The 27,033-nt window shown below is 52.7% G+C and overlaps 2 protein-coding genes across 9 annotated transcripts in view; one reads left to right on the top strand and one right to left on the bottom strand.

Moving 5' to 3' along the window:
- The window catches only part of ZBTB17 (zinc finger and BTB domain containing 17), a 49,707-nt gene extending 38,213 nt beyond the window's left edge, over positions 1–11,494 (top strand). For 2 of the 4 annotated variants that reach the window (XM_031962791.1, XM_031962793.1), the window contains exons 2-16: positions 1,096–1,302; positions 4,121–4,309; positions 4,709–4,840; positions 5,045–5,155; positions 6,091–6,144; positions 6,651–6,907; positions 6,995–7,137; positions 7,423–7,723; positions 8,103–8,190; positions 8,322–8,438; positions 8,540–8,660; positions 8,960–9,090; positions 9,838–10,053; positions 10,166–10,255; positions 10,639–11,494. In XM_031962791.1, the coding sequence (XP_031818651.1) occupies positions 1,096–1,302; positions 4,121–4,309; positions 4,709–4,840; positions 5,045–5,155; positions 6,091–6,144; positions 6,651–6,907; positions 6,995–7,137; positions 7,423–7,723; positions 8,103–8,190; positions 8,322–8,438; positions 8,540–8,660; positions 8,960–9,090; positions 9,838–10,053; positions 10,166–10,255; positions 10,639–10,907 (2,426 nt within the window). In that variant the 3' untranslated portion in view covers positions 10,908–11,494. The remainder of the gene's footprint in view (positions 1–1,095; positions 1,303–4,120; positions 4,310–4,708; positions 4,841–5,044; positions 5,156–6,090; positions 6,145–6,650; positions 6,908–6,994; positions 7,138–7,422; positions 7,724–8,102; positions 8,191–8,321; positions 8,439–8,539; positions 8,661–8,959; positions 9,091–9,837; positions 10,054–10,165; positions 10,256–10,638) is intronic. The other 2 variants (XM_031962792.1, XM_031962794.1) reach the window with 2 other exon arrangements.
- Positions 11,495–13,602: 2,108 nt separating this feature from the next.
- The window catches only part of SPEN (spen family transcriptional repressor), a 78,619-nt gene continuing 65,188 nt past the window's right edge, over positions 13,603–27,033 (bottom strand). For 4 of the 5 annotated variants that reach the window (XM_031962788.1, XM_031962787.1, XM_031962786.1 and 1 more), the window contains 5 exons: positions 17,554–25,435; positions 16,258–16,668; positions 15,968–16,162; positions 15,468–15,626; positions 13,603–14,846 (listed from right to left, as the gene is read on the bottom strand). In XM_031962788.1, coding sequence (XP_031818648.1) covers positions 14,715–14,846; positions 15,468–15,626; positions 15,968–16,162; positions 16,258–16,668; positions 17,554–25,435 — 8,779 coding nt within the window. In that variant the 3' untranslated portion in view covers positions 13,603–14,714. The remainder of the gene's footprint in view (positions 14,847–15,467; positions 15,627–15,967; positions 16,163–16,257; positions 16,669–17,553; positions 25,436–27,033) is intronic. The other variant, XM_031962789.1, reaches the window with a different exon arrangement.

A 27,033-nucleotide genomic window follows, 5' to 3' on the forward strand; every position in this document is an offset into this window, starting at 1 on the left:
TGGAGGGGAGCCAGAAACATGATGGTGAAGCTGAGGTGGTGAGAAGGGCTGTTGAGTTGTCCCACATGTAAGCAATAGTGAGGAAGACCATGGGCTTCCAAGGTGGTGGTTATTGTTGGGTTCCTTGTCATGGTTTGTCCAGTTTCCTGCTCCCTCCCTTCTCACTGAATTTGTGACCCAAAGACCTACCACAAGCCATTCTAGACCAGGAGGGACCAGGGCTTAGCAATGAAAGCAATGAGGTCCATGACACCTCACCTCTGTCTCCGAAGTCCCCTCTGCCCTCTGCTTGGACTGCTGGAGGGCAGAGCCAGGGAGAACAGTCTAGCCCTTGCCCCAGGTACCTTCTCCTTTTCCTTCCCTCCCCACCACTCTCTTTTAGTAGCTCTGATCGGTGTAGTTTTCCTTCATTAGATTTGAGGACAAAGATTTTATTGTGTCCCCTGTTTTTTTGCTCCACGCTTGGCACCTAGTAGATGCTTAATAAATGCCTTTTTTTTTTTTAACTATTGACAGTTGTCATGGGGATTAGGGGCCCTGTGATATCAGCCAACCTTTTTGATGCCTTTTTTCTGTGCTGTGGGCTCAGGCTCTGGCCTCCAGCAGCTTACTTTCTTGCAGTCTTGTTCCCCCTAGGTTCCCAGAGCAGGCTGTGGTCTTGCTCACCCAAGCATTCATATACGTCTTTATTCTACCGGGGGGTTTTGTAATACCTTGTTGCAAGTCTTGGACCAGGAGTCTCAAGACTGCAGTTCTAGTCCCTGGTCTGCAGTGAATTAGGCATGTGACCTTGGCCTTCAAAAAGTCATTGGTCTGAAAGTGGATTCAAGCACGTTCATAGGGACCAGAGAGGAGGTCTGTAAAATCAGCTGGAAAAGCTGGCTGTTTTGTCATTTTTATAAATCTGTAACTAAAATCAGACCTACAGCAAGCTTCTTCCCGCCTTTCCCTGATTCTTCCACAAAGTTCATTAAGAGTTGACTTCTAGCTAAGTATGATAGGACTAGTTCACTTTCTTCCCTGTTGACTGATGATCTAATGAAGGCCAGGTTGGGTCCCAGGGCTCAGCTGTCCTTCTGGCTTTTTCTCTTCCAGCCATGGATTTCCCGCAACATAGCCAGCTGGTCCTGGAGCAGTTGAATCAGCAGCGGCAGCTGGGCCTGCTGTGTGACTGCACCTTTGTGGTGGACGGAATCAACTTTAAGGCCCACAAGGCCGTGCTGGCGGCTTGCAGTGAGTACTTCAAGATGCTCTTTGTGGACCAAAAGGACGTGGTGCACCTGGACATCAGTAACGCGGCAGGTACCCGGGCTACGTGAGGTTGAGCTCTGCAAGGAGCCGGGAAGCCGCTCTTCCAGCTGGAGGGCTTCCCTATGCCCTACCTGGGCCGCTCAGCGCTCCTGACAGGACACTCGCACCACAGCCCCTGGTCTCCAGGGGTCAGAATGGGTCCATTGCCATGCCCTGCCCTTAGAGCCACAGCCAGCAGAGGTGGCTGAGGGGGAATGGGATTGTAACGGGGAGAGCAGAGATGAGTGAGCAGGATGAAGATAGCAGGAGCAAATTCACATGTGCTTAGGTTTTCTTGTTTAGGCCTCAAGCCAGGCTGGTGGCATCTCAGGCAAGATGTTTCAGTGTGACCCCTCCCTGCATCCTCTGCATTGGCCTTCTTATGAGAAGGCTTTCAATGTTTTGACCTGAACGATTACAAAATAATGACTCGTGTCAGGGAGAGGAGCAGTTTCTGAAGTTGGAAACGGGAATTTTTATTTTTTTAAAATGGAGTGTGGTGGTAAGACCCTGGATTTTGAGTCCCAGGGCCCAGATTTTAATCTCCAATTCAGCTTCTCGAGGTCTTTGTGACCCAGAGGCATTTACTCTGCTTGGCCCTCCTGTGTAAAAAGAGCGAGGTTGTCTTGAGTGACCCTTTTCAGCCTGTGTCCCATATTCTAAAAGAGCTCTAAATTCCAAGCTCCAGGGCTTACTACCTGAGGATGACAAAGATGCAAGGACTTGGCATTAGAACCAAGCTTTCCAGACCTTTTCCATGTGAACTTGTCAGGGCACATAATGCCCTCTCTGCCTTTCTAATCTCAATCTTGGGCCCCTCAAACTCCACCCCAGTCAAGCATTGACCAAGGGATTGAGGGATTCAGTGTGACCCACCTGGGACGTCTTCATGGTGTGGTCAGGGGTCAGGACACCTGGCTGGGATGCAAGCCTTGGGATAGAGCACAGTTGTGGGGAGTCAGGGGAGGAGATGGGGAAAGAATGAGACTCAGTACTTCAGAGATTCCTTACTTGCTGATATGAGTGACTCTGTGTCACCTTCATGGGTGGTTTTAGTCATTGGTTACCCCCCCTCCCAAATTCTTCACCAGGCACTCACCTTTGTAGAAATGGAACCCCCTCTACCATTTGCTAGGCTGACTTTTAGAAAACAAACATAAGTCTGTCTCTAAGCCTTTATGTAATATAGTTTAGAAAGCAGCTGTTCAGCATCTGATCTGTTGTGGGCAGAGCACTTTGCCAGGTGCTTGGTAAGATAGTTTAGAGAAAACAGTTCTTGCCCTCAAGGAGGGTGATAGTGGGATAAGAGAGCGATTCAGATCACCATCAGCAAGCACAGAGAAGTTCCCCAGAGCCTTGCATGTAGTGCTGCAGGTGGGTTTGGGGGATGAGGCTAAGAGTCTATGGAGAAAAGGGGAAGGAGGCACTTGAGGCAAAGAGAAGGAGCCAAAGGTACTCCTGAGGTAGAAGAGTTGTCCAACTGGATTGGAGGAGAGTGTAAGAGAGTGGGCAGTCAGCTCTGCGAGACCTAAGGGCAAGCCCTGCTTCTGAGGGAGCTTAACCACCTGGTCCTTGCCCCTGCTCACTCTCTAGAACCACCTGGTGCCAAGCAGGTGCTAATCTGTGCTGCTAGTGGGCATTTCCTTATTAAGGGTTCCCCAGTAGAGCAGGGTTGGGCTTGGACTGGAGTAGAACTAGGTTTAGAACTCACTTCAGACACCCATTAGCTGGGCAGCCCTGAGCAAGATAGCTAAGTTCTCTGAGCATCCCATTTCATCTCTAAAGTAGCTGTGATCACAGTACCTCCTTCACAAGGTCACTTTGAGGATCCAATATCATATAAAATATGTGTAAAGGGTTTTGTACGCCCTAAGAGGGCCATATCTGTGAAAGCTTCTCATTGTTATCCCAGTGAAATCACAAATATCCTATAGCAGTGAAGAAGGAAATTATATAGGAGAAGGATAGAAAGGAAGGGTTGTGCCTATTGGAGGGCATTGAATACCAGGCCAAAAAGAACTGAACTTCCCTGACAGACAGTAGAGCGCCCTGGAAGATCTTTAAGCAGTGAAGTGATGTGTCCTGATCTCCATGTGTAAGGGTTGTCTGGTGCCCATGTGGAGGCGGTGCCAGAGACAGGAGAGGGCACGACTGAGGCTGATGGGCCTTGGTCCAGGCACCCACTCAAGTTGGCCAGTGGGGACGGGGGGGCGGGGGGGAGGAGGGAGAGCCTTGGAAGAGGAAATCAGTGGAGTCCGGTCACTGAGGAGACAAGGGAGAGGAAACAGTGTGCAGAAATCCTGACATTTTGAAGGCAGGAAACCAGGTAAGCAGCAGTGCCCCCTCACAGAAAGAAGCAAGTCCACAGGAGGAGCAGGCTGAGGCAGGAGGAAAGAGCTCCCATCTGGGTCTGTCGAAGCTGTGGACCTGCGGGAGCTGGTGGGTACTTTGCCCTCACTTGGGAAGATCAGGACCAGAGGGGATCCCCAGAACCCCTTAGGGCCTGTCCACCTTTCTGGCTTCACCAGGCTACTCTCCAGGCCGGCTTGAGATGGAAGGGAAGAGCTGCAATCCCTTCAGATCTCCCCGGGGTGCTCAAGAGTTAGGATCTCCATCATCCCTTGTTGAAGTTGCCTCTGAGCCCAGTGGGTCATTATCAGGAACCCACATGACTCTCCAACTTTGTCCCTCCTTCACCTTTTCAGTCTGTCTCTACCAACGAGACTAGGAATCCCCAGAGCAGGAAGATGGAGAAGCTTAGGCTTTCTTCTAGAGCAGCAAGTTTGTCCTGGGAGGCTCCCCAGCCTGACCAGCATCCGTGTCCTCACAGGTCTGGGCCAGGTGCTGGAATTCATGTACACGGCCAAGCTGAGCCTGAGCCCTGAGAACGTGGAGGACGTGCTAGCTGTGGCAGGCTTCCTCCAGATGCAGGACATTGTCAGTGCCTGCAATGCCCTCAAGTCTCTTCCCGGGTCCGCTTCCAGTGCCTCGGAGAAGCTAGAACCGGCAGAGCCCGACGGTAAGTCGAGCCAGGGGGCTTGAGCTTCAGGCCTACCCCTCACTGGCCAACTGCAGGGATGTCAGCCAGTCCTTTATCTACCTGGGCCTCAGTTTTCCCATCTGTAAAAATGGAGACAATGGGTCCTGCCTGCTTTAGAGGGGTCGGGGATCGAAGGGCCTTTGCCAAGTCTGAAATGCTGGTCTTGACTTGGTTCTCCAGGAGTCGGCTCCTCCTCTGTGTAGTTCAGGTGCCTCTGAGGCCTCTGCTCAGGAAAAGGGTTGCCCTCAGCCCCAGCGCCTGCCACCGGGCATCGGGAGGAGGAGTCTGGGGTGCCCGCTGCGCCGGGAGAGCCAGCAGGAGTGGCGGATTCCTCTCCTGGCCGGTTGGAGAGCAGGACTCTTGTGCTTCTGTCCTTAGGGGAGGAAAAGAAGGCCGAAGAGGAGAAGAAGGCCGCGGCCGCCGCCCTCAGCGAGCTGGACCGAGCACGACTCGGCGGGGAAAGGAACGGCGAGCCGGAGGCCCAGGCCCAGAGCGGCGGGGATGGGCTCGGTGAGTAGCGCAGAAGGGCCCTTGCCAATGGGGGAGCACCGTCTCTGGGCCTCGGGGAGGGTCTCTTCTCGGAGACAGAACTTCCCCTGAATTGGGGAGGCTCTGAAATAGAGGGGCCCCTGGGCTCCCAGGGGAGCGGGGAGTAATCGGGGCGGGGTTCAGACCCCGCCCGCTGCTCCCTCACTGGTGGTGCTCCGCGCTAAGGTGCAGAGAGCGAGAAGGAAGCGGAGGGCCAGGAGCCGGCGCCTGCAGAGACCGGACCCAGCCCTGTGGGTACACCTCTTGAGGTACTCCTGTCACAGAGATCACTGCAAGGTAGAGACTAGACTTTCCTTCACACCGCGCTTCTGTTCCACCTAGGATCTCCCCGCTGCACCCCCCAGGCGGGGGTCCCAGCCCCTCCCGGGGCCACTGAGCTCAGCCCTAGGCGGGAGATACCTGGGCGCTGGCCCCGCCCCTCCAGGAGCTTGTCCAATTGGGAGAAGCGGGGGACGGGCTGGCCACAGGTCCGCTGAGAGTGAGAAGGGCAGAGCCCAGGCCAGGGCAAGGCGGAAGGAGACTTGGGTTGCTGCTAGTGGGGATGGGTCGCTTGAAGGAAGTGATGCCTGGGGGCTGTGAAGGGGAAAGATAGAGACGGGGTGTGGGAGCAAAGGAAGCTCTCCTGGGCTTGGGAGGCGTCAGCAGGAGCCTGGAGAGGTGCTGGGAGGGCTGCCGGCTCCTGGAGCAGACTTGGCTGATAATGGGCACTACTGGTTTCTTGAATTGAATTACTGACTCCTGCTCTCCAAGAACTTCCTCCTGTCCCAGAAGACCATCTCCTTGTTGCTTGCTCTTCTCCCCTGAAGGCCAATCCCAATCCTTCCTTGGAAGACTGTCTCTCTCCATTTCTCCTTCTCTGTCTCCCTTCTCTCCTTTTTTTTCTCTCTCGCTGTCTTTCTCTGTTTCTGTCTCTCTGTCTCTGTCTCTGTCTCTTTCACACAATTCCACTCGGTTGCTGAGAGGTAAGACAGGGACTACTGTCTCCATTTTATTTTTCTTTACCATGAACTTAGTGACCATTATCAAAGACAGCCTTTCAAATAGACAATCACTAGTTTGTGAAAAAGCCCATCAAACGGTAAACATTTTGTTTAAGGGGTCAAAATGTTGCTGTTGGCTTTGATCCAGTAGCCCTGTTATTCTGCTCTTGGTTCCAGGTCCTCATCCTAACCTTTTCCCCCTTTCTCTTTCTCCTGTCACTCTCTTTTCAGAGGGGGAAGCTGAGAGCCAGAGAAGTGACACCGTTCACCCAAATGACCCAGCAGGTCAGTCCCCGAACCAGGATCCCAGTGCTGGGGGGCCCTGGTCTGAGGACACCTGAGCTGCTCCTCCCAGGCTGTGTTGTCCCAAGGAGGACCCCGTCCCTGTCTCAGACTAGTCTTCCCCGGCCACACACACTCCCTTCCCAGTTCCTAAAAGCAGCTACAATCTGAAACATGTCTTTTAGCACTTCCTCTTATGTTTTGACTCCCTCAAGACAACCTTAACTGTCTGTTTGGACCTTACATAGTGGCCAGCACAGTCTAGACACGTGGCAGCTGGATAGTAAATCTATTTTGATAGAACCTTTGCCCTTCTTTTTTAAAAGCCCCTAAGTGCCAGTCCCAGGAGGAAATGGCCTTCCTGGATGAGACTATCCCAGGGAAGCAAGTCTTCAGAATCCTGCCCAGGCCAGGAGTAGGGTTCAGCCTTTGGGGTCCTCTCAGGGAACATACCGGGCAGACAATTCCATGGTGTCCCCAGAGTTCCTCCAAAGTTGGTTTCATTGCAGAAATGGAGGCTGAGCCAGTGAGGGAGGATGAGGAACAGGAAGACAAGAGCCCAGAAGGAGCAGCCCTAGGGGAGACGAGTCCGGCCGAGGAGGGCGGGCCGCAGCTCGAGAACGGAGAGCCCCCCGAGGAGAACGAAGAGTCTGGAGGCACAGATTCTGGGCAGGAGAACGCGGGGGAGGCTCGGGTCTTACGCTCGGGCACCTACAGCGACCGCACGGAGTCGAAGGCCTACGGCTCAGTTATTCACAAGTGTGAGGTAGCTCTCGGCCTAGCAGCCCCCGTCCGTCTCGCTCCCCGGAGCCGCCTCTCGCCCCCTCACCCCGAGCTCTGCCGTTGTCCGTAGGATTGTGGGAAGGAGTTCACTCACACGGGAAACTTCAAGCGGCACATCCGCATCCACACTGGAGAGAAGCCCTTCTCGTGCCGGGAGTGTAACAAGGCCTTCTCTGACCCTGCGGCTTGCAAGGCCCACGAGAAAACACACAGGTACAGGCAGCCCCGGGGGTCCGTTGGCCTAAAAGTACGTCCTACCAGTTCGTGTTGGCAGTTAGGAGGGGACCCTGCTCAGAGGCCACCTAGTCTCCCCTTCTGCAGCATCTCTTAGCCCTGCCTTCCTGCCCCTCACTCTTACCTTGTTCCAGAGCTGCCCCCTACCCCTTCCCCCCCAGTTCCAGCTGGAGGACTGCTACCAGCCCCTGTGGAGAGCTCGGCTGGCCCAGGGCCTGGGATGGCTGAGGCTAGCCCCCGCTCACCTTGGCACCCCCTCCCCAGCCCCCTGAAGCCCTATGGCTGTGAGGAGTGCGGCAAGAGCTACCGACTCATCAGCCTGCTCAACCTGCACAAGAAGCGCCACACGGGGGAGGCCCGCTACCGCTGCGACGACTGTGGCAAGCTCTTCACCACCTCGGGCAACCTGAAGCGCCACCAGCTGGTGCACAGCGGGGAGAAGCCCTACCAGTGTGACTACTGCGGGCGCTCCTTCTCCGACCCCACCTCCAAGATGCGCCACCTGGAGACCCACGACACCGACAAGGAGCACAAGTGCCCGCACTGCGACAAGAAGTTCAACCAGGTGGGGCCATTCCCACCCTTGTAGGCCCCTGCGTTTCATGCATTTAGGCCACCCGAGGCTCGGGACAGCCCCATTCCGATTGGTGGAGGTCGAGTGGGGGTCGGGGAGCCCTCAGGCGGCAGTGGGACCCCAAATACAAGGTCGGCCCAAACTCAGGACTGCCCCGGGGCTAACGGGACGATTAGACTAAGGGTCGGTGCCTCAGAAATGGCGGCTGTGTGCAGGGGTGGCAGGATGAGGCGGGCAGCTTCCTGAGGGGCGCCCTAACTTGTTAACGGGCACCAGAGAGTCTCAGGGGCCTGGGGCAGGCCATTGGCCAGGGGGGGCTCTCCTCAGCGCGCCGCCTCTGAGGATCCTCCCACCCTCTTCTGGAGAACAGGTGGGCAACCTGAAAGCGCATCTAAAGATCCACATTGCTGACGGACCCCTGAAGTGCAGGGAGTGCGGCAAGCAGTTTACCACCTCAGGTAGAGACACTGGCCCTCCCCCTCCTCTTCTCCTCTCCCCAGCTCTGCCCCTGATCTGCTTCCTCCTGGCTCCCTCCCCCAGCCTTGCCCTCGGCGCTGCCCACCTCTTCCCCCCACCTCCATTGTTCCAGGAAACCTGAAGCGGCACCTTCGCATCCACAGTGGGGAGAAGCCTTATGTCTGCGTCCATTGTCAGAGGCAGTTTGCAGACCCAGGTGCCCTGCAGAGGCACGTGCGCATCCACACGGGTAAGCGGCTGCCCTGGGCGGGGGCGGGGGGGGAGGGAGCCCCGGGGGGGCAGGGGCGAGACTCACGCTGCCCCCGTCTCCACACGCCCATCTTGCTCCAGGAGAGAAGCCGTGCCAGTGCCTCATCTGCGGGAAGGCTTTCACTCAGGCCAGCTCCCTCATTGCCCACGTGCGCCAGCACACTGGTGAGAAGCCCTACGTCTGTGAGCGCTGCGGCAAAAGGTGACTGCCCCCCAGGGGCACCAGCTCGCACTTCCCGTCCCCGTGCCAGCTACTTCCCCCTTCGAGCCTGTCCTTCCATCCCCGGGACTTTTTGCCAAGAGTGACGAGCCTTGCGTCTGGAGGCAGAGGATCTGGGTTCGGATCCCGACTCTTGGTTTGCTGCTCTCCCTTTCTCTCTGGTCCTTTGAACTCGGGGGTTCAGCTAGCTGCCTCTGAAGTTCCTCTTAGTGTCCGGTAGCAGGGGAGGGGGCCCAGTCCCTTGCGCTTGCTCTCATCTCATTTTGTCCCTCCCCCCGCAGGTTTGTCCAGTCTAGCCAGCTGGCCAACCACATCCGCCACCATGACAACATCCGCCCGCACAAGTGCAGCGTGTGCAGCAAGGCCTTTGTCAATGTGGGGGATCTCTCCAAGCACATCATCATCCACACGGGTGGGTCCTGGCGGGGGAGCCCCTGGGAGGCGTGGGGACAGGGCTCAGTTTGGAGTCGGGGGGGTGTCCCTGGGGCAGGCAGGCCCAGGAGAAGAACCCCGGGAGAACTCGTGCTGTCCGGCCTCCTATGGAGACCCCAAGGACGCCAGCTCCCCAGTGCCTCGGCCTCCCGGGCTGAGTGTGGGGCTTGGAGCCGGGCTCTTGATTCCCTCCCCTCCGTGGGCCCCATTCTCCTCTCCCAGCTTTACACTTGGTGGTCTTGACCCACGCTCTGGCCTTCTTTCCCTGGACGTGATGATGTCAGGAGTGGGACAGTGAAGGGCAGGGGCAGGGCCATTGGGGGTTAAAGCAGACACCACATCAGGGGCTCAGAGGTGACTTTGTTCCCCATCCTCCCCTGCCTCCTAGACCCATTCCTCCCCCAGAATCTAGTTCAGGTGTCAGACTCCAGTCCCAGGCACTGAGCGGTGCTCCCTTTGGGATGGGAAGTCATCAGGCGGAGTCTGGGACTCCGACCCCATGGCCCATTGCCTTCCAGCCCCTCTTGCCTGGTGGTGGGCCTCCCAAGGGGTCTGTGTGCACACAGAGCGCTCCTTCCTCCTGGAGCCACCCCCCCTGCAGAGCCTCTGAGCTCCTCCCTGGACAGCAGCCCCAGGCCGGGGTCCTCAGCCCTCTGGGGCTGCTCCAGTGGAGCTGAGCCTCAGTAGGGGAGGCTGGGCCCATGATGCCGCCCTTCTCCCTGCCCAGGGGAAAAGCCCTTCCTCTGTGACAAGTGTGGACGCGGCTTCAATCGTGTGGACAACCTTCGCTCCCACGTGAAGACGGTTCACCAGGGCAAGGCGGGCATCAAGATCGTGGAGCCGGACGAGGGGGACGAGGTCAATATCGTCACCGTGGCCTCGGATGACATGGTCACCCTGGCCACGGAGGCCCTGGCCGCCACGGCCGTCACCCAGCTCACAGGTGGGAGAAGGGGGAGGGGAGCATGGCGGGCGGGTCTCGGGACGGAGGCGGCCGGCGCAGGGGGTGGGGATGACCTCGCTCAGCGCCCGCCTTGTCCTCCCTCACCCCACAGTGGTGCCTGTTGGGGCCGCAGTGACGGCGGATGAGACGGAAGCCCTGAAAGCTGAGATCACCAAAGCCGTGAAGCAGGTGCAGGAAGCAGGTGAGGGGGCTAGGGTCAGCCCGGAGGGAGGGGGGGACCCCGTTGTCCTGGCCCATCCCGGGGCATCCCTGTGGCACCAGTGAAGAAAATAGGGCAGAAAAGACGTGGGGGCTGCTCACGGGAGACCGAGACAGGCTGTGCTCTTAAGAGGACTCGGACAAGGCGGGCATATTTCAGCCCGCATAGGGGAGAGCTGTCCCCCCAGCTCTTCAGGGAGCGCCCGGCTGGATGACCCCTGTGTGGAAAGTGTCCCTTCTTGAGCACGGGGTTTCCCCTAGACCAAGGCAGCCGGGAGAGGCCTTTCCAGCCAGGGCGGGAGGTAGCGCTTGCAGCTCCTTGTCAGGGGTCCCTAACCCCAGCACGGCGTCTCCTGGTTCTGACAGACCCAAACACCCAGATCCTCTATGCCTGCGACTCGTGCGGTGAGAAGTTCCTGGACGCCAACAGCTTGGCCCAGCACGTCCGGATCCACACGGCCCAGGCCCTGGTCATGTTCCAAGCGGACACGGACTTCTACCAGCAGTACGGGCCGGGCAGCACGTGGCAGGCGGAGCAGGTGTTGCAGGCCGGGGAACTGCTTTTCCGCCCCAGGGAAGGGGCTGAGGGCCAGCCCGCCCTGGCAGAGCCCCCTCCACCCACTGTGGCTGAATGAAGGGAGCGGAGGTGCGGGCGGGCACGGCCACGGCAGACACTCCCCTCTCCTGACTATTTAAAAATGGACGGAGCACCCCGGATCCCTAGAGAATAAATTGGATTATTTTCTAAAGCTCCCAGAGTTGCTGTGGGCCTGGGCAGGGACGGGAGGGATGCTGAGGGAAATGCCCAGTGCCATTGGCAACAGCCACCCAGAAGTGCCAAGTGAGGGACAAACGTGGGCAATGATGGTGAGGGCTTTGGGCCAGCTACAAGGGGGCATGCACCTCTGGCCTCCCTCTGGAGTTGGCTCCTCCCCTGCCCTTCCTCTGGACCCTGCCCACCTCCCATCCTGGTTGTGGGACCTGGTGGCCACTTCCTCTGACCCCAGGGCTGCCTTGATCCCAGAGGCTGGCCCAAAGGCCTTCTCCAGCACACGCGGGCAGGCTCGCGGCCTCTGCTCGCAGACCTTCAGGGAGGGACAGACCACTAATAAATAGTCCGAGCACTTACATGACGCAGTTTGCAAAGCACTTTATTATGTGATCTCACAGGAACCTTCCAGGTCCCGAGAGGGAGACTATTGTGGCCATTTGTTGTCAGGGAAATGGGCTGTTTGAGTGGCATCCAGGGCCAGAGTAGCCAAAAGTACCCGAAGCAGGGTAGGAGGCCCCCACTGTGCGCCATCCTGCTCCAGCCCGCTCTGAGATAGCTGTCCTTCCAGACCCTGCTCCTCACTGCCTCCCACATCCCACCTGATGACCCTCCCGTAGTTTCCTTTAGTTGGCACGGCCATCCAAAACTGGCGAGTGAGGAGCCCCCGCGGCTCCATCTCCTCGGGCACCCACCTTTGCACTCTAGCTCGACAACCTCCGCTCTCACTGTGCAGTGCCTGAGGGGCCCTCCGCCCTCTCTGGTCCTGGCACTGCCTCTCTTAATGAAGCCCCACATCTCTGCGTCATGTGCGTGAAGTTGGGTTTGGGGCCCAAGTGGAGGACTTCCTTCTCATTCCCTCACGCCAGCTTTGGCCCCATTCATGTCCTAAAGTTCTTGCTTGCGCGTCTTAACTAAATTTCCCAACTGTGCCAAGAGAAATTTGATAAGCATTGAGGCCGTGCTTTAGTCTCGATAATGAGATGGCACAGAGTGCAGCGGAACTCTCGGGGCGCTCCAGTGGGGCCCACCATGGGCACCTGGAACCACAGCTTTGACAGTTGCTTATTGCCTGTCCAGCACGTCCATCTTCTCCTTAAGAGCCGCCTCCGAGACCGTTAAATGCTTTCCTAGGATCCAACCATGTTACAGCCAGTATCTCCCTCACCTGGTTGGTTGTCTTGTCAAAAACAGAACTCGGGATGGTCTTTGTGACCCTTGTTGAGCTCTCTCCTCTTTTTAGTCTCCCGCTTCCATCGGCTGCTCTTCCATGGCGTGAACTTTGAGGTTCTCTCACTCTCCTTCCAAGTGCTTGCACTTCAGCAGTCACCAACCATTCATTCCTCAGCACAACCCAGACTGGAAGCCAAGTTCACTGGCTTGTAGTTGACGACTTCCTTCTCTTTTTAAAGTGAAATTTTCTCAGTCTGCTGGTGCTCTCCCATCCTTATCCATGCACAACATTGCTCTTAACTCTCACGTGAGAATTACTTGTACGTGTGTTTAATCCCATTGAATCTCCCACAGCCTAGCCATGACCTTGTCAGTCAGTCAGTCCAGCTTGTGGAGCTCAGCCTCCAGTTCCCATCATCTCAATTTCCCCCTTTAAGAAGAATAAAAAGAATAAATGACATAGCTCATCTCTCTCACCAATCTTAAAATTAAACCACTTTCAGCTGCTTAACTTCATCTGTAAAAAAGAAATGGGAGTAAATGGTAGTAACTACCTGGATGGCAGCATGTTTGCGGCCTAGCATTTAAGGGGCATGAGATGTTGGGATATCAAGAGGTTTTCTTCCAGTCATTTTCTCTCCCTTTTCATGGTAGCTGCCATGTTCATGGACCCAGTAGATAGATAAGACGGAACCAGTTGCATCCCTTTTAGCTGGAGTAGTCAGAGATGACTTCAGACGAGACAGGTGTGGAAACCATGAGGTAAGGCTTGCCGCCCTCTCCCTGGCACACCTGCACCAGAGCTGACCAGGAGGCTGCCCTGTGTCCTTCCCTGAGGAAATTCAGAAGCCCACAACATTCCCAAGGGGAAATTCAATAGACATTCTCGGCCCTAAATCTGGACAGCAGGTTATGGTTGGGGGAGGGCTGACCTCCCCAGGATAAACCTTTTAAGAAGAGGATTTAGGGATGGATCGCCCTTGTGAACCGATTCCAGGGGTTGGAGAGATGAAAACAAGGAAACAAAGCTGGCTTAAAATTTGCAGGTTCCTTTTGGTGGTTGTTTATTCTGCGTATCAAAATAATAAGTGCCTTTAATGTTACTCAAGAACCAATCGGGACTTCTGAGTTTTACAGATATTTACACCACAAAACAAACATGGTTCAAGTCCAACTTGATCTTGATTAAAAACGTCTTCGTATGTACAAGATAAAATGACCCGCAAGAAAGGGAATCGAGCATCAAATGGTCAGAAGCGAGTGAGGGTTAAGAAATTCAAATCTGTCTGTGAACAAATGTCACACATGTGGTTGAGGGAGGAGCCTACAGAATCCAGTGTCTACCCTCCCCAGCCTCTCAAGATCGACAATCACATTCAAGCTCAACATGTTTTGTATTTTTTAATAAAGTTTGTAATCCAATGGACACACAAAACAAAACTGCGCTGAGAAAAAACAGTTCCATAAATTAATAAGTGTTAGAGGAGGGGGTAGGGAATAAAAAGTCTCTTTGTACAAGTGTCTAACACTCCCACATCGCGGGGCAGGGGGGGACGGGGAAAGGGAGATGGGATAGAGGAGGTCGGGGAGAATGGATGAAGGGGGAGAGGTGAGCCATGTTTAAATGAAGCGCACTTACAAATGAGTGACGATACAAAGTCTGAGTATGAAAATAAGATTTTCTCTGAAAACACATTTTTGGCACAGATTAAAAAAAAATGTATGTCAGGGGATTTGATTTTTTTTTAAAGTCAGTATTATATATATTTATATATATTATATATATATATTTATATATACACACACCCACTGAGTTCTGCATATCCCACCAGGAAGGAAAACCCAAGGTTTTCCCACTGCTGTTTTTTTTTCCCCAATGTAAACTGTACATCCCAGATGAATTAAAGATGGTGGCAGCAGGAGAGTTGATTAAGAAAGGATGGCGGGGGTCCAGAAGAGAAAGGGAACCGGGGGTAGGGAAAGGGGGCAAAAACAATCCGATGAAATGTTCCTTGACCCCTAGATTTATGCAGAAGTTCCCAAGTCCTGCGTTTTGAGTCCGCGATGCGTGTTAATGTACATCAAGACATCCAGAACGTCACAGCACGTCTTCAACTGTGCAAAAGTCCAAGTCACTAATTTAGTGCAAAGGCAGTTCAGGTTTTTTTTTCTTTTTCTGTTTGTTTAAAAAAAAAATTTTTTTTTTTTTTTATTTAACCCCCCCAGCCCAGGCCTTGATCTGCCTGCTGAGTGCATCGTTGTCCGTAAGCTAAAGCATCATGTAAACATACAAGGTAGCAGCACCACACCCAGTGACACACAGTCTGATCAAGGCCACGGAGGGCAAGAGGCTGGGCTTCCGGCAGCAATTTCTTCACACTCGGCTTCGGTATCATCCTCTTCCTTTTGTCTGACCTGGTGGTGGTGGTTGGTTTTGTTGTCGTTTTGCTGCGGGGCCTTGGAAAGAATAAACCAACTCGGACAGCAGCCTGCCAGTGGCTCACACGGAGGCGATGATGATCATGAGGTGGGGGGAGATATTGGAGATGCTGGCTAGGAGGTCGGGGGCCAAGCGGGAGAGATGTCTCTCAGAAAACTCACAGGGAGGGAAGATCTGTAGGACATAAGCAGGCTGGAGGAGAGGAAAGGAGAAGGAACGTTTAGAGCTCGTTCTCTGAACCACAATTAAATTGTACTTTTCATTTCTTCAGCAAAAACGACCATTTTCCTCACATCCCCAGACTCGATCTACTGACTGGCTCAAAGGGCTCCCCTCCCAAGGCGGGGACCTTGCTGCCACCCCAAGCCCTTCTGGGCAGGGATCCTCTGCAAGCACTCACCAGTCCTATCCTGCCCGGGCACACCAATGCAGAGCCGGGCGACAGGGAGTCTCGGGGACCCCTGCCGCTGCACCCGCACTGCCAAGCCCAAGGTCAGCAGAAATGCCCTCCTCCTCCGGCCCTTTCTCCAGCTTCCCATGGCTCCCCCCATCGGAGCTCCATGGCTTCTCTGTCTCAAGCTCCACTTCCCTTCAAAGCCTGTAAAGTTTGTCCTCCTGCCCCATTCACCTCCTCCCAATGAACATTCCAACAGAAACCTGGCCACAGCTTAATTCTGGAGCGAGCTCAGACTACAGAGAGGGAGGGGAGATGCTACAATGGGGCATCGTTGGCGTCAGGGTGCCTCTGGCTACTCCGCGGCCTCCCCATGACACTTCTTCAATGACTCCCACTCTGCAGAAGGGCGCACTGACCTGATTGGAGCCCAGGTTGGCCACATTGATGATGCCCGCGGCCTGCTTGGTCTGCAGGTAGGTGATGAAGGCAGCCTTGAGGGACTCGGTCTGACTGACGACGTCCTCCTGGTCTCGGCCGCAGGGCAGGGCCAATAACAGGCAGTAGTCGGTCTCCACCTGGGGTCAGAGATTCTGGTCAGTCAGCCGTCCACTGGCACCACGCAGCCCAGGCTCCGCTCCAAAACGAAGGCCCGTGAAGGAGCCCAAAGTGGCAGCTCTCTGTCCCAGCTGTCCCTCCTCACAGAGACCGAGCACCTCTGAAGGCGAGACCACTGGGCCTGCCGAGGCCCAGACTGCCCAAGAGTCCCTCCCGAGCTCCAGGAAGCCCCCCTGCACCCAGGGCGGAATCGATACGAACCCTTCCCGTGGCCGCTGAGAAGCTGCAGAAAGCGGCGGTGCCATCGGGCCCCTCCTCTTTACCCAGAGGTTGGAGCCATCCCCGCCAAAGTCACACTCACCGTCATCCTCCGAGCAACCCCTTCCAGCTGAGAGGCCTCCAGGCGCATCCTCTGGGCAATCCTCAGGGGGGGCCCCACCTCTGAAGTGGGGAGAGACCGGTGGGCCAGCACGTTATTGCCAGAGACAAAGTGGAGCTGCACGGCCGCAGTGTCGTTCTTCAGAGCCAGGAGGCCCTGCCACACGATGGGGTACTTCTACGGGGGAGGGAAAGGGGAGTGAGCATCCCGGAAAAGGGAGGGATCCAAGGCCAGGCCCAGCAGACGGCACGTCCTCCCTCCCCCACACTCACCTTCAGGAGCTGAACCATATCAACAGGTCTCTGGGAAATGGGTTGAGGAGATAATTCTTGCTTGATGACAGGCTGAGATTCTGAGCGCGGTAATCCTGATGGGGCCCCGGGACCAGAGGTCGTGGGGATCAAGAGGGGTTGCTTGGACCCTGCCTGGGGGGCGTGAGGGGATGGCAGGTCTGTCTTGATGGAGACGGCCACAGGGGATGGATAAGAGGTTTGACTGGCTTCCGCCTGTGCCCGCTGAATGTGGAGATGGGAGTCGAGCTGACTTGAGAGTCGACTTCCGGCGGCCGCATGGGGACTCTGCTCAGGGCCTCCCGTCTGCGTGGCCTTAACGTCCTGGGAAACCTGAGGGGTTTTGCTTCGCACAGGCTGGCTAGGATGAGCGTGTTCGCCTTCAGCTGGGACCTAGGAACAAACAAGTGGGATGGGAAGAGAGGAGCAAGCATCAGAATCCATTTCATTCACCACAGACTTCCCTCCACTGACATCCCAGACGATCCTACAGAACGAGATTGGGGAAGGAGCAGAGAAGCTCTCGGAGGTTCCTTCTCTCTATGCTCCAATCTCCCCACGTGTGCGGCTGGGGGTCCAGAGAGCGCCTAAGTACCTCTCTTGGCCAGAGTCCTGGAACTCTCCTTAAGAAAACTATCTCTGTCCTAAGCCTTCAGGGGACGACTTCAAACCGGTCTCACTGGTCTACTCGGGAGCCCATTAGAGCCCGGACACAACAATCAAGACCTGTGACTTCATCGGTGGGCTCGCTCTCTCCACCGATGCAGATCATGACCCCTTCGCACCTTAGCCGATGGTCTTCGCAAGTTATCACGGCCATTAAAAACAAAAAAAGATCACCTGGTGATCAACCTTCTGGTGATGAGCCTCTGAACTAGGCCGCTCCTCGGACAAGAGGCACACAGTCCATCGCCAGGCTCAGACTCGGGGCCTTTTCGGCGCGCGGGACCTTCCACGGGCACAGCCTTTGGAGAGCCCGGGGTCCCCTCCAAGCCAGAATGAGGCATCAGAGGAAGGTTTTAGGAGGCAATCCCTCTCTCAAACCCTTCACCATTTCCAAATGCTTCTGAGAAAAGGCTGTCCACTTCCCTCACATCCCAGCCACCATCCTCCCCTATGCCAGGCAGGGCTGGGACTTCTCAACTTTTAGGCTTCCTTCTTCAGGCCCACCTGAGTCCATGTGGCTGCTAACATGGCATTGAGAAAGCCCTCCTCGCTCTCCAGCGGCAGTGTGCGCACCCAACACCCCAAGGAGAAAGAAGAGCACTGCTTTCTCACCTGAGATGGGGTCATGCTCCGGGAAGGCAGTCCAATCTGGGAAGCACCGGGAAACTGAGGGTGCCCAAGCTGAGCCGCTGTATGATAGCTCCGGAGATCACCATATCTGTACTCATGGTACACGTCCCCAGTGGGACGGATGATCTGAACCCCATGGGGGACACCCGTGGGCGGGGTCAGGGGAAGCCCTGGAAGCTGGCCACCACTGGGGGGGACACTAAGGAGGCGGGGCTCGCTGTGGGGGGAGGGGGCCATTGCAACCTCTGGCGCCTTGGGGGTCGGGGTCTCCTTCCCTGGCTGAGGGGTCTTGTTGGCCGGTGGCGTTTTTGTCGCCCCTTCTGGGGTCCGGGACTGCCGAGTGTCTAGGAGGTGTTCGCCGACGGTGGCCACGTGCGGATGCCTCATGAGCCTCACCTCCCGGGGCACGTTATAGGGGTGCATCCGGTACTCGGGCTGCATGACCAGCACTTCGGGCTGCACGGGAGCCGAGCCTCTGCACCCGGGGTGGTGATAGTGTAGCTCCTCTTCGGGAGGATGCTGGGAGGACAGTGGGGGCAGGACAAGAGGGGCCGGCTGGGGAGTGCCGGATCGCTGAGGCCGGATCTCTAGCTGGGACTGCAGAGGGGCCCTCGGAGAGTGCAGTCCCTCAGGCCGGATGCCATAGGGGATGCTGGGTAGAGGGGGGGTATTCATCCGCACTTCGCCTTGGGAGAGATGGCTGAGGGACACCGTTTGGGTGATGCTATGAGGGGGCATGATGACAGACTGCTCCGGATGCATGCTAGATATGTACTGAGGCACGGGAATTCCCGGCGCCAACATGACCGATGCATTATTGGATAAGACTGGAGAAGAGGTACTGCTGGGATGGCAAGCCCTTGGGAACGGAGATGGGGAGTGCCCGCTTGTCCGGGGAGAATGCGGCTCTTGCTTTAAGACTCCCAAGTGAGAAATGGCTCGATCAGTCGGGGTACTGGGTCCAGAGCCGATATGGTTTGCTTCCGAATGCAGCTTGCCAGACAGGGAAGGTGGATGGTGTGAACTGAGGCCGGGGCTCAGACTGGACGGCTGGAGGGCCTTGGGCTCCACTTTGAGCGAGACTGGGTCAGGAGGCTTTTTGTTGGTGGAAGCTATGTTTGGGGAGAGTACCAACTGGCTGTGAACCAACACCGGTGGAGTGTTTGCTGCCTGTGCAAGGACCTTCCCTGGGCCAGCCTGGTTGACTGGCGTGGACACAGACAAGTGACTCGGCTCTAATTTTTCCAAAGACGGGCGCTCTTGCTTAATGGATGCTATCACAGGAGACGTGGAATATGGCTGGGATCCTAGGACCAGGGAAGAATGAGTAGGGACACTCCCATAGCCCGTGGGGGTCTGAGAGCCCAACTTTGGAGTCGGCTGTGATGACATCACAGATTCTTGCTTGACCTGTGGCTTAGACATTGACTGCTGGAACTCGATGTCCATGGCACTTGCCGGAGGAATCTGGCTAATTTTAGCACTGATTCGCTGGGGACCCTCCGTCTTCTGTCCCGAGTAACTCAGAAGCACCACACCTTCTGAGGTATTCACTCTAAGTCCTGGGCTCGAGCCAGTTTCTGAGGGTCGATCTTCAATCACAGACATGGATCCCGGATGGAACCGACTGTTCTCATTAGTGCTCGGCCACGGCTTGTATTTAGAAGACAGCGCGTTCCCAAGGCACGTCTGCACTGACTGAGTTTGCTTCGTGGCAGCCGCCCGAGGAGACTCTTCCGAATCGTTACTTGTAGGCATCCGGCTTATGACAGAAGTGGCTTTGGGAGCAATGACTGTCGTGGCCTTTTCTTTCTCAGTAAACACTGGGGCCTCTACTGCAGGCAGATCAGAGGTATTTGGGATCGGAACAGCAGGTTTCTCTTCTGAAACATCTACAGGGGGATGAGGTACCTCTTCTAGGCGAGGGGCACTGACAGGCTCAGCAATGGCTGCTGTGACATGAGTGGAAGTGATACTCGTGGCTGAAACATATTTGGGCTCCATGAGGATCTTTCTCAAAGTGCTGGAGTTGGTATCAATGTCAGAGGCCTTTGTGTCTGGGGGAAGGGCCGGAGGTGGGGTGGACCGTGCCCGGGCCTCTTCATGCCTTGTAATCCAGTCTGTCACCTTAGTGGTGCTTGGATGATGTGGGACCATCCCAGTTGGGATGGGGGTGGGGAGCTTGGCTGAAGCTGCAGAAGGAATCGTGGGAGTGGGTGTGCTTGGAACACTGGGTGGGGTAATTGGTGCATTCTCACTAGCTGAACGTACCTTGAAACTAGCTTGACTCCCATCATCCACTGGCACTGCCTGAGAGGGTAGGTCCAGTGGGGCTGGAGCTTTAGCAGAGGCGTCTTCTTCAGCAGCAAGTTCCACGGAAACCACCTCATTGGCTGGATTCTTGCTCGAGTCAGAGGGGCGTGGCTCCGAGGAGACCAGATGGGAATTTTTATTTTGCTTGTCTTCTTTTGTTGTTTCTGGGGGTTTTGACTTCACTTCACTGGTGACGGGACACTTGTTTGGGGCTTGCTCGGATTCAAGAGCGTTTGCTTCCACGGCATCCCCTTTTTTACTGGTGCTTCTCTTCCGGCGAGACCGAGAGGCCTTTTGGCGTACTCTCTCCTTCCGACAAACCTCCGTGTCCTGTAACGGCGCCTCCGGCTCCTGGGCAGAGCCAGGAGACGCACTCATGTTCCCTTCGGGCTCCTTGGGGTTTGCCAACAGCGCTGATGGGGCGGGCTCACTTGCAGGGGGTGCCGAAGGTTCTACCCCAGCATCTGTTTCCAAGATGCCTGACACAGCTTGATCGGTTTCAGGCTCCATCTCTGCCTGAGGAGATGGCAGCACAAGGGGTTCTGTTGCTATTTCAGCTTCCGATTCTGCAGAGTAAGGTGGGGGAGCTGGGAAGCTTTCTGGCTCACCAGAAATGTCATTGATAATGGATCCGATGGCTGCTGCAAGTTCTGTCTCGCTGGCTTGGTGGGCAGGCTTGTCTCCCTCCTCTTCCGGATGGACCTCTGCCACCTCGGCTGTTGGCTCTTTGTAGGTAGCGAGAGAGGTCTCTGTCAGCTTTGCAATATTTTCCACAGCCTGCTCCAACTCAATCTGCTTGGCTAACTGGGCTGCCTCTGGGGACTGCTTGGGCTCACGGACAGCTTCGTTTTCTGACTCATTCACAAGATCTTCTGGCTCATTCTTAAACTGGGGTGATAGAGTGTCTTCCTTTGGGGGACTTTTCACCTTTGAGGGAGGGACGGCCACCAGTTGCCCCTCCTCATCGGCAGGTCGCAATGCTCCTTTTACTTCATCGACATTGAGACGAATTTCTACATTCTTCAGACACAAAGATGCTTTGTCCACTAAAGGCTTCGTATTTCGAGACCTTCCTCGTTTATATTTGGAACTTTTTTCTGGAACTTGTTTTTTCTCTACCACCTCAACTGAGGGAGTTTCTGGTGGATTTTTGTCTGGATCTACTTCTTTTTTGTCCCGCTTCTGCTCACTTCCACCTGTCTCTGGCTCCTCTTTGTCACACTTGGGTTTTGCACTGCTATCACTGACATTGGGCTCTTGGTCCCCCGTCTCATTAGTTTCTTCTGGTGGGTCAACTGTAGTATCTACTTTCTGCTCGCTTTTTCCTTTTTTCCCCTGCAGACCAGTAGGATTTGCTGATTTCTGAGATCTAGGTGATCGCCAGCCTTCAGCAAGTTTAACAGGTTCCACTGTGTCTTTGACTTCTGCCTCCTCTGCATCCTGTTCAGCTTTGACAGGTGATACATCTTCTTCAGCCCTTCGGCGGGTCTTAGGAGGTCTTCCCCTCCTAGGAGTAGCAGCAAGTGACCCCATCTCCTGGGCTTCTCTCTCCCGTTTTCTGGTTGATCTTGGTTGTTCTACTGGGTCTTTAACAGGAGATGGTTCTTCCTTGTCTCCTGGGTTGGCATAAACAGACCTCACATTTCTTCTCCGAGTTCGGCTGAGTGGCAAACTTGGCTCAATATTTTCAGTCTCTACAGCAGAACTGGGCGATTTAGCAGCATTTCTCGAAATCTTCTCTGCCTCCATCTTTAACTCAATGAGTTTCTGTGTTTCTCCACGAGGAGAACTAGATCGTTTGAGTTTTTCCCGATCAATTCTCTCACTCTTTCTTGTGACTGGCTTCTCTGGGACACTAACTACAGTTGGCTGTACTGGTGTCTTAGAACGTTTGCTTTTGTTGGACTTTTTATCTTTTGCAACAACTGGTGGTTCCACTTCCAAGTCATTATCAGAACCTGGAGGCTGAACCTCAGGAAGGACCTCAACTTTCTGACTTGTATCACAATTAGTCTTAGCAGCAGGGGCAGGTTTTTCCTCTTTCACTTCACTAGGCTCCTCAGGCTTCTGAACTGGTTTGGAAAGTGGTGAGATTAGTGGGGTACTTTCAGGTTCTGGATCTATACTAATATCTACCTGAGAAGAAAATGAGGCTCCAGGGGTTGGAGGCTTGGTATCTAAATAAGAAGGATGCTCAGCTGACAAGTTTTCCTGTGAAACCAAAGGAACGGGAACAATTTCTTTGTTGGTCTCTGATACTGAGGGTAGTTCATTTTTTTCTGGCTGCTCCACAGTGACAGTAGCGTGTTCAGGAACACATTTTGGATCTCCTGTTACAGAAGCCAGCTCTATAGTCTTTTCTTCTTGTCCCGAAGGCCCCTCCACAGTTTTCTCCTTCTCTGTTGACAAAGGCCCCGGTTCTTGGGATGCGGCAGAGCCTGAAGAAGGCCCTGCTGCTGCAGATTGGGGTTTCGGCTCTGGCTCTTTATGCTCGGGAGCAGATTCCAGTGTCTCAGCTTGGTTTTCCTTATCTTCTTGTTTCTCAACCTCTTTGGGTTTTTGGTCTTTTTCTTTTTCTTTTTGTTGCATTCTTGTGAGTTCAACAAATCTGCTGTGGAACAAAACCACCGGTTCTTGAATCAGATCAGTAGTGCTGTTTGACCCATCAGATGACGTCTGCCTCCCATATGTCCTATTGGAAAGGAGATCAAGTTCCTCATCCTTCCTTTCTAGATGCTGCAGTCGTTTAGAATCTTGCTCAAAGATAGAACTGTGTAAAAACCGAGAAGCAAATAATTCTTGTCTTTCCTGTTCCTCTTCTTTGTGATCATCTTTTTTATCATCCATCTTCCCTTCTGAATCAGTCCTAATTTTTTTCTTTTTCATGTACCAGGATGGGATAGGTCTTGGGGCCGAGTCAACCTTTTCCTTATCTTTGTTGTTTCGAAAACTAGCAAATCTAGAGTCCCAATCTAAAAAAGACCAGTTTTCTTCTCTAGAAGAAGAGAGAGATTTAGCTCTTTCAAGCAAAGCTTTAGTGTCTGGAGTGATTGTTTTGTCCAGTGCAAAAGAATAAAATTTGTTCCTTTCTAAAGAACCAGACAACCTTTCATCTCTCTCACGAACTTTGTCTTCTCTGTCTCTCAATAAAAAAGACAAACGAGAATTCTCTAATAATGATGAAGCTTTGGGAGAATGAGATTTCTGTTCACTATCTTCATCTGAATCAGAAGGGACTTCTCCAGGTTCTAAATCTCTATGTATAGACCGTTTTCGAAGGCTCTCTCTTTTAATTATACTGCTTGGAAAGCTAACATCAGCTCTGTTGGGCTCTGCTTTCATTTGAGATTCCCACCGATTTGGTTCATCTTCAGAATTCAAGCCTGAAACTTTAATTTTGGCCATATCTGCCATCTGTTCCTTCTTGCTGGAATCATAAGGATTAAATTTTAGGGACTCCTCCCTGACAGTCATATTGGAATATGACAGACCCTTTTCATCTATTTTGGGAGACTCTTTGGTTTCCTTTAGTGGTATTAGCCTAGGGGAATCTACAGTCTCATCCTCCTCATGAAAAGGAAAATGACGGCTACTGGGTGAACAAGCAGTCCTTTCAGCATCTTCACTGATTTGGCGGGAACTTCTGTAATTTCTCTCTCTTTTAGTGCCAATTTCAAAATCAAAATGATCTACCTTTTTCTTTTTGCTTGGAGGAGAGTCATCCGTGACATCTTGAGGAGGTTTGCCCACTTCATGAACCAGGCTGCGTCTTTCATATTCATCCACCTCTTTCTTAGGACTGCCAAACTTCTCAGACTTTGCTATTTCCAGCTCCATCTGCTGTTTTCTGCGACTCTGCTCCATTTGTTTTCGGTAACTTTGTGTGTGATCAATATCAATGCCAATTTTTTCCTCATTATCTGCTGACTGTGGTTTCTCTTGGCCAGATTTGTGTTCTGCCATTTCTTCAGGAATGCTACTCAAGTTTTTCTTAATTTCTTCTTTTTCTGTTCCTTGATCATCATTAGTTTGAGGCTGTTTGTGCTGTGGTTTTATAAGGTTAAATTTTTTGGACAGATTTTCTTGACTTTCCACTGGTTCTTCAATTGTCTCTCCTAGCTTAGTGTGCAGGTCTAGGGTAGGCTTTGACATAATCCCCACAGAAATACTTGCAAGCTCTTGACATTCTTTGGGGCTGGGAGCAGAAATAAGTTTTTCCAGTTTAATTCTCTCCAGTTTTTTAGGTTCTCTTCTAAAAATGTCTTTCCTTACAGGTTTTTTATCAGGCTCAGCATCTCTTAAAACTGTCACTTCTCTTGCAGATGTCTCAGGCTGCCGTTTAAATGCTGTTTTGCCATCGTCTTCATCCAGGATACTTTTTTTGACTTCCAGTTTTTGTCTATCAGGTTTCAAATTCGCATCGGCAAAACGTCTTTTTCGAGCCTCCAACTTGTCCTGATCCACAGCACTCACACCTTCAGTTGTCGAGTCCTTTAAGTGCTTCTTAGGCTTTAGCTTTCCCTCCTTATCAGTCACTTCTGCGTGGCTCACTTGGACTTTTTCTTTGGGCACTTTGGATCTGACAGTGTCAAGTTTTGCCGGATCACCAGATTTTGCTGCATCACTTTGATGGGGCTGCAATCTCTGGTCCAGAAAAGTAGATTTAACAGAGTCATTATCAAGCTTAGTTCTTAACTTTTCTAAAAAAGGCTGTTCAATAACTTTCCCTTCTTTTTCTTTCACTCGAGTCAAGACTACACAAGGCATCAGCTCCAGACGGTTTTTGGCTGTCCCTTCTTTGTCAGCTTTCTCTTTGTTTTGTTTGTTATTACTCTTCAATTTTTCAGGGCTGGGATCTTTCTCATTCTCTTGATCTGTTTCTGATGACTGAGAACCAGGGGAGTGAATTTTGGCTTTTCGTCTTTGCTGAAAAGTAGGCTTGTCTTTTTCTGCCCTTTCAGGTTTTTCTTTTCTCACTGGGCGTTTTTCTTTCTCAACTCTCTCTGGATCGAAAGTCCGTTCTTTGTCAGGCTTTTCAATCTTTGTATAACGGTCTATGCGAGTCTTTTCAAACTTATCATACCTCGGAGGAGAAACTGAGCTGCAGCTACCACTCCGATCTGAAGACCTGCTGTAAACCCTCCGTTCAGAATCACTTTGGTGTCTCTCTGACTGAGGAGATGGAACTACAGGGCTTGGAGCTCGCCGAGAGTGGGCTGGACTCTGACTACGTTCAATCGGCCTCCTCTCGTGGTCTCTGTCTCGGTCAGATTCAAATCGTTCTCGCTCTCTTTCCCGCTCCCTCTGTCTGTAACTGTATTCCCTTATATCTTGTTCATATGGATCATTTCGGTAATCCCTGTATTCCCGGGGGTCATCATAATATCGTGGTTCATAGTAGTCTCCTTGATAGGGATCCCAATCAGGATAAAATTCTCTCCCTCGGGCTGGATATTCTCTCCGAGGATCTTCAGAATATGACCCTGGGGTTCGAACTGACTCATAATATGTACGATCAGTGGTATACTCGTAGGACCCTCGTCTTTCATCTCTGTCAAAAAAAAAAAAAAAAAAAAAAAGAAAGAAATCCTTCATTAATGAAATATTAAATTGTAATATTACATCTTTAAGATGCTGTTTCTCCGCACATGGACCATAACTCAACTTTTTTTAAAGTGAAAACTTTTTTTTCATTTCATGCTTCTTCTGTTAAAAAAGCCAATGGTTCTTTGTTGTCCAATGATCAGTGGTTAAATTGAAACTCAAGGCACACTGTAATTCACTGCCTAAAACAACGTCTTGTACAAAAGAGCTGAATGAAAGGTACTACTTGACCTTACAAAGGCTTATGTCCTATCACACTCTTTTACCAGTCTGGGCAACTGTCCGCTAAATCAGAGTTTCTTAAAAAAAATTTTTTTTTCCTACTAGCGACCCCAGATATAGAGGTATATAAAATAAATATATACACCAAGCATTTACTGATAGTAAATATCATAATTTCAAAACTCCACATTCAGTTAACAAGACCCCAGACAGGGGCATGAACCACAGTTTAAGAAGTGGAGTCCAAAATACAGGTACCATACTGCTACCATAGCTCTACCCAGGCTGTTCCCAAATTCTGAAATGCCTGTCAGCCACTACTCTGGCAAAACCTATAGCTACATTTTAAGTCCAATGTAAAAGTTCATTTCTTTCTGGCCCCTCCTCTTACTGCCCCCAGCTGATAAGGGCCTTTGTTCTAAGCTTCCATACAACGGTTTCATCAATCTCCAACGTGAATAGTATAACTATGCAACTGTCTCATCCCTCTTAATTGTCAGTTTCACAGGCAAGGGCTATATATTGAAACCACTTTATCTTCCCCCTCTCCTGAGCAGAGTGAAGAATGTCATAAATGCCGATCATCTTCCTAGCAGCTAAGATGGTGGTGACAACATATTGCAAATAAACGGCTTCACTATCTTGGTGATCATGTTTTTTGACACACAGTCCCATAGTCAAATTGAGCTTTGAAATCAAAGTGTATGTGCCCTATAATAACAAAGCACACAGTCAATACATACTGGCCCATCCTGTTCACATGGGTTCTACTCAAACATGGGTTACTCAAAGAGAGGGAAGCTGTCTTCCCCAAATTTTTCTGACATGGCAGGGACACTGATGGACCACATGAGCACTGCATATCTCCTATTTTCATCACCTTTGGTGAATATCCATATTCCTATTAACCTTGAAAGTCTCAAATCTCTAATTACTGGAGATGTCCTATGGAATATTCCCAACTAGAAGGCCAATAGCTTAAACTCAACACCTTCAAACTGAATTCACTATCTTCCTCCCTGTCCTCCCAGTTGACTGCTATCTAGAGCTCAATCACACTCTTCTCTGACACTACTCTGGTGCTTATCACATCACACCTGGACTGGTCACAACAACTTTCTTCTAGATCTCCCTGCCTTGCAAGACCCCTCAGTCTAATCAAGTGATTTTCGAGTGCACATCCAATCAAGTCTGTATGTTTCTCTCCTTCTCCCTTCCCTCCTCACTCCCTCCCCCTCTCTCTATCTCTGTCTCTCTCAATAGACTCCAGTGGCCTTTTATTTCCTCCAAGACTGACTATAAAAGCTTGTTTGACTTTTATTA

This window comes from Sarcophilus harrisii, chromosome 3 (assembly GCF_902635505.1).
Source record: "Sarcophilus harrisii chromosome 3, mSarHar1.11, whole genome shotgun sequence".
Lineage (NCBI taxonomy): Eukaryota > Metazoa > Chordata > Mammalia > Dasyuromorphia > Dasyuridae > Sarcophilus > Sarcophilus harrisii.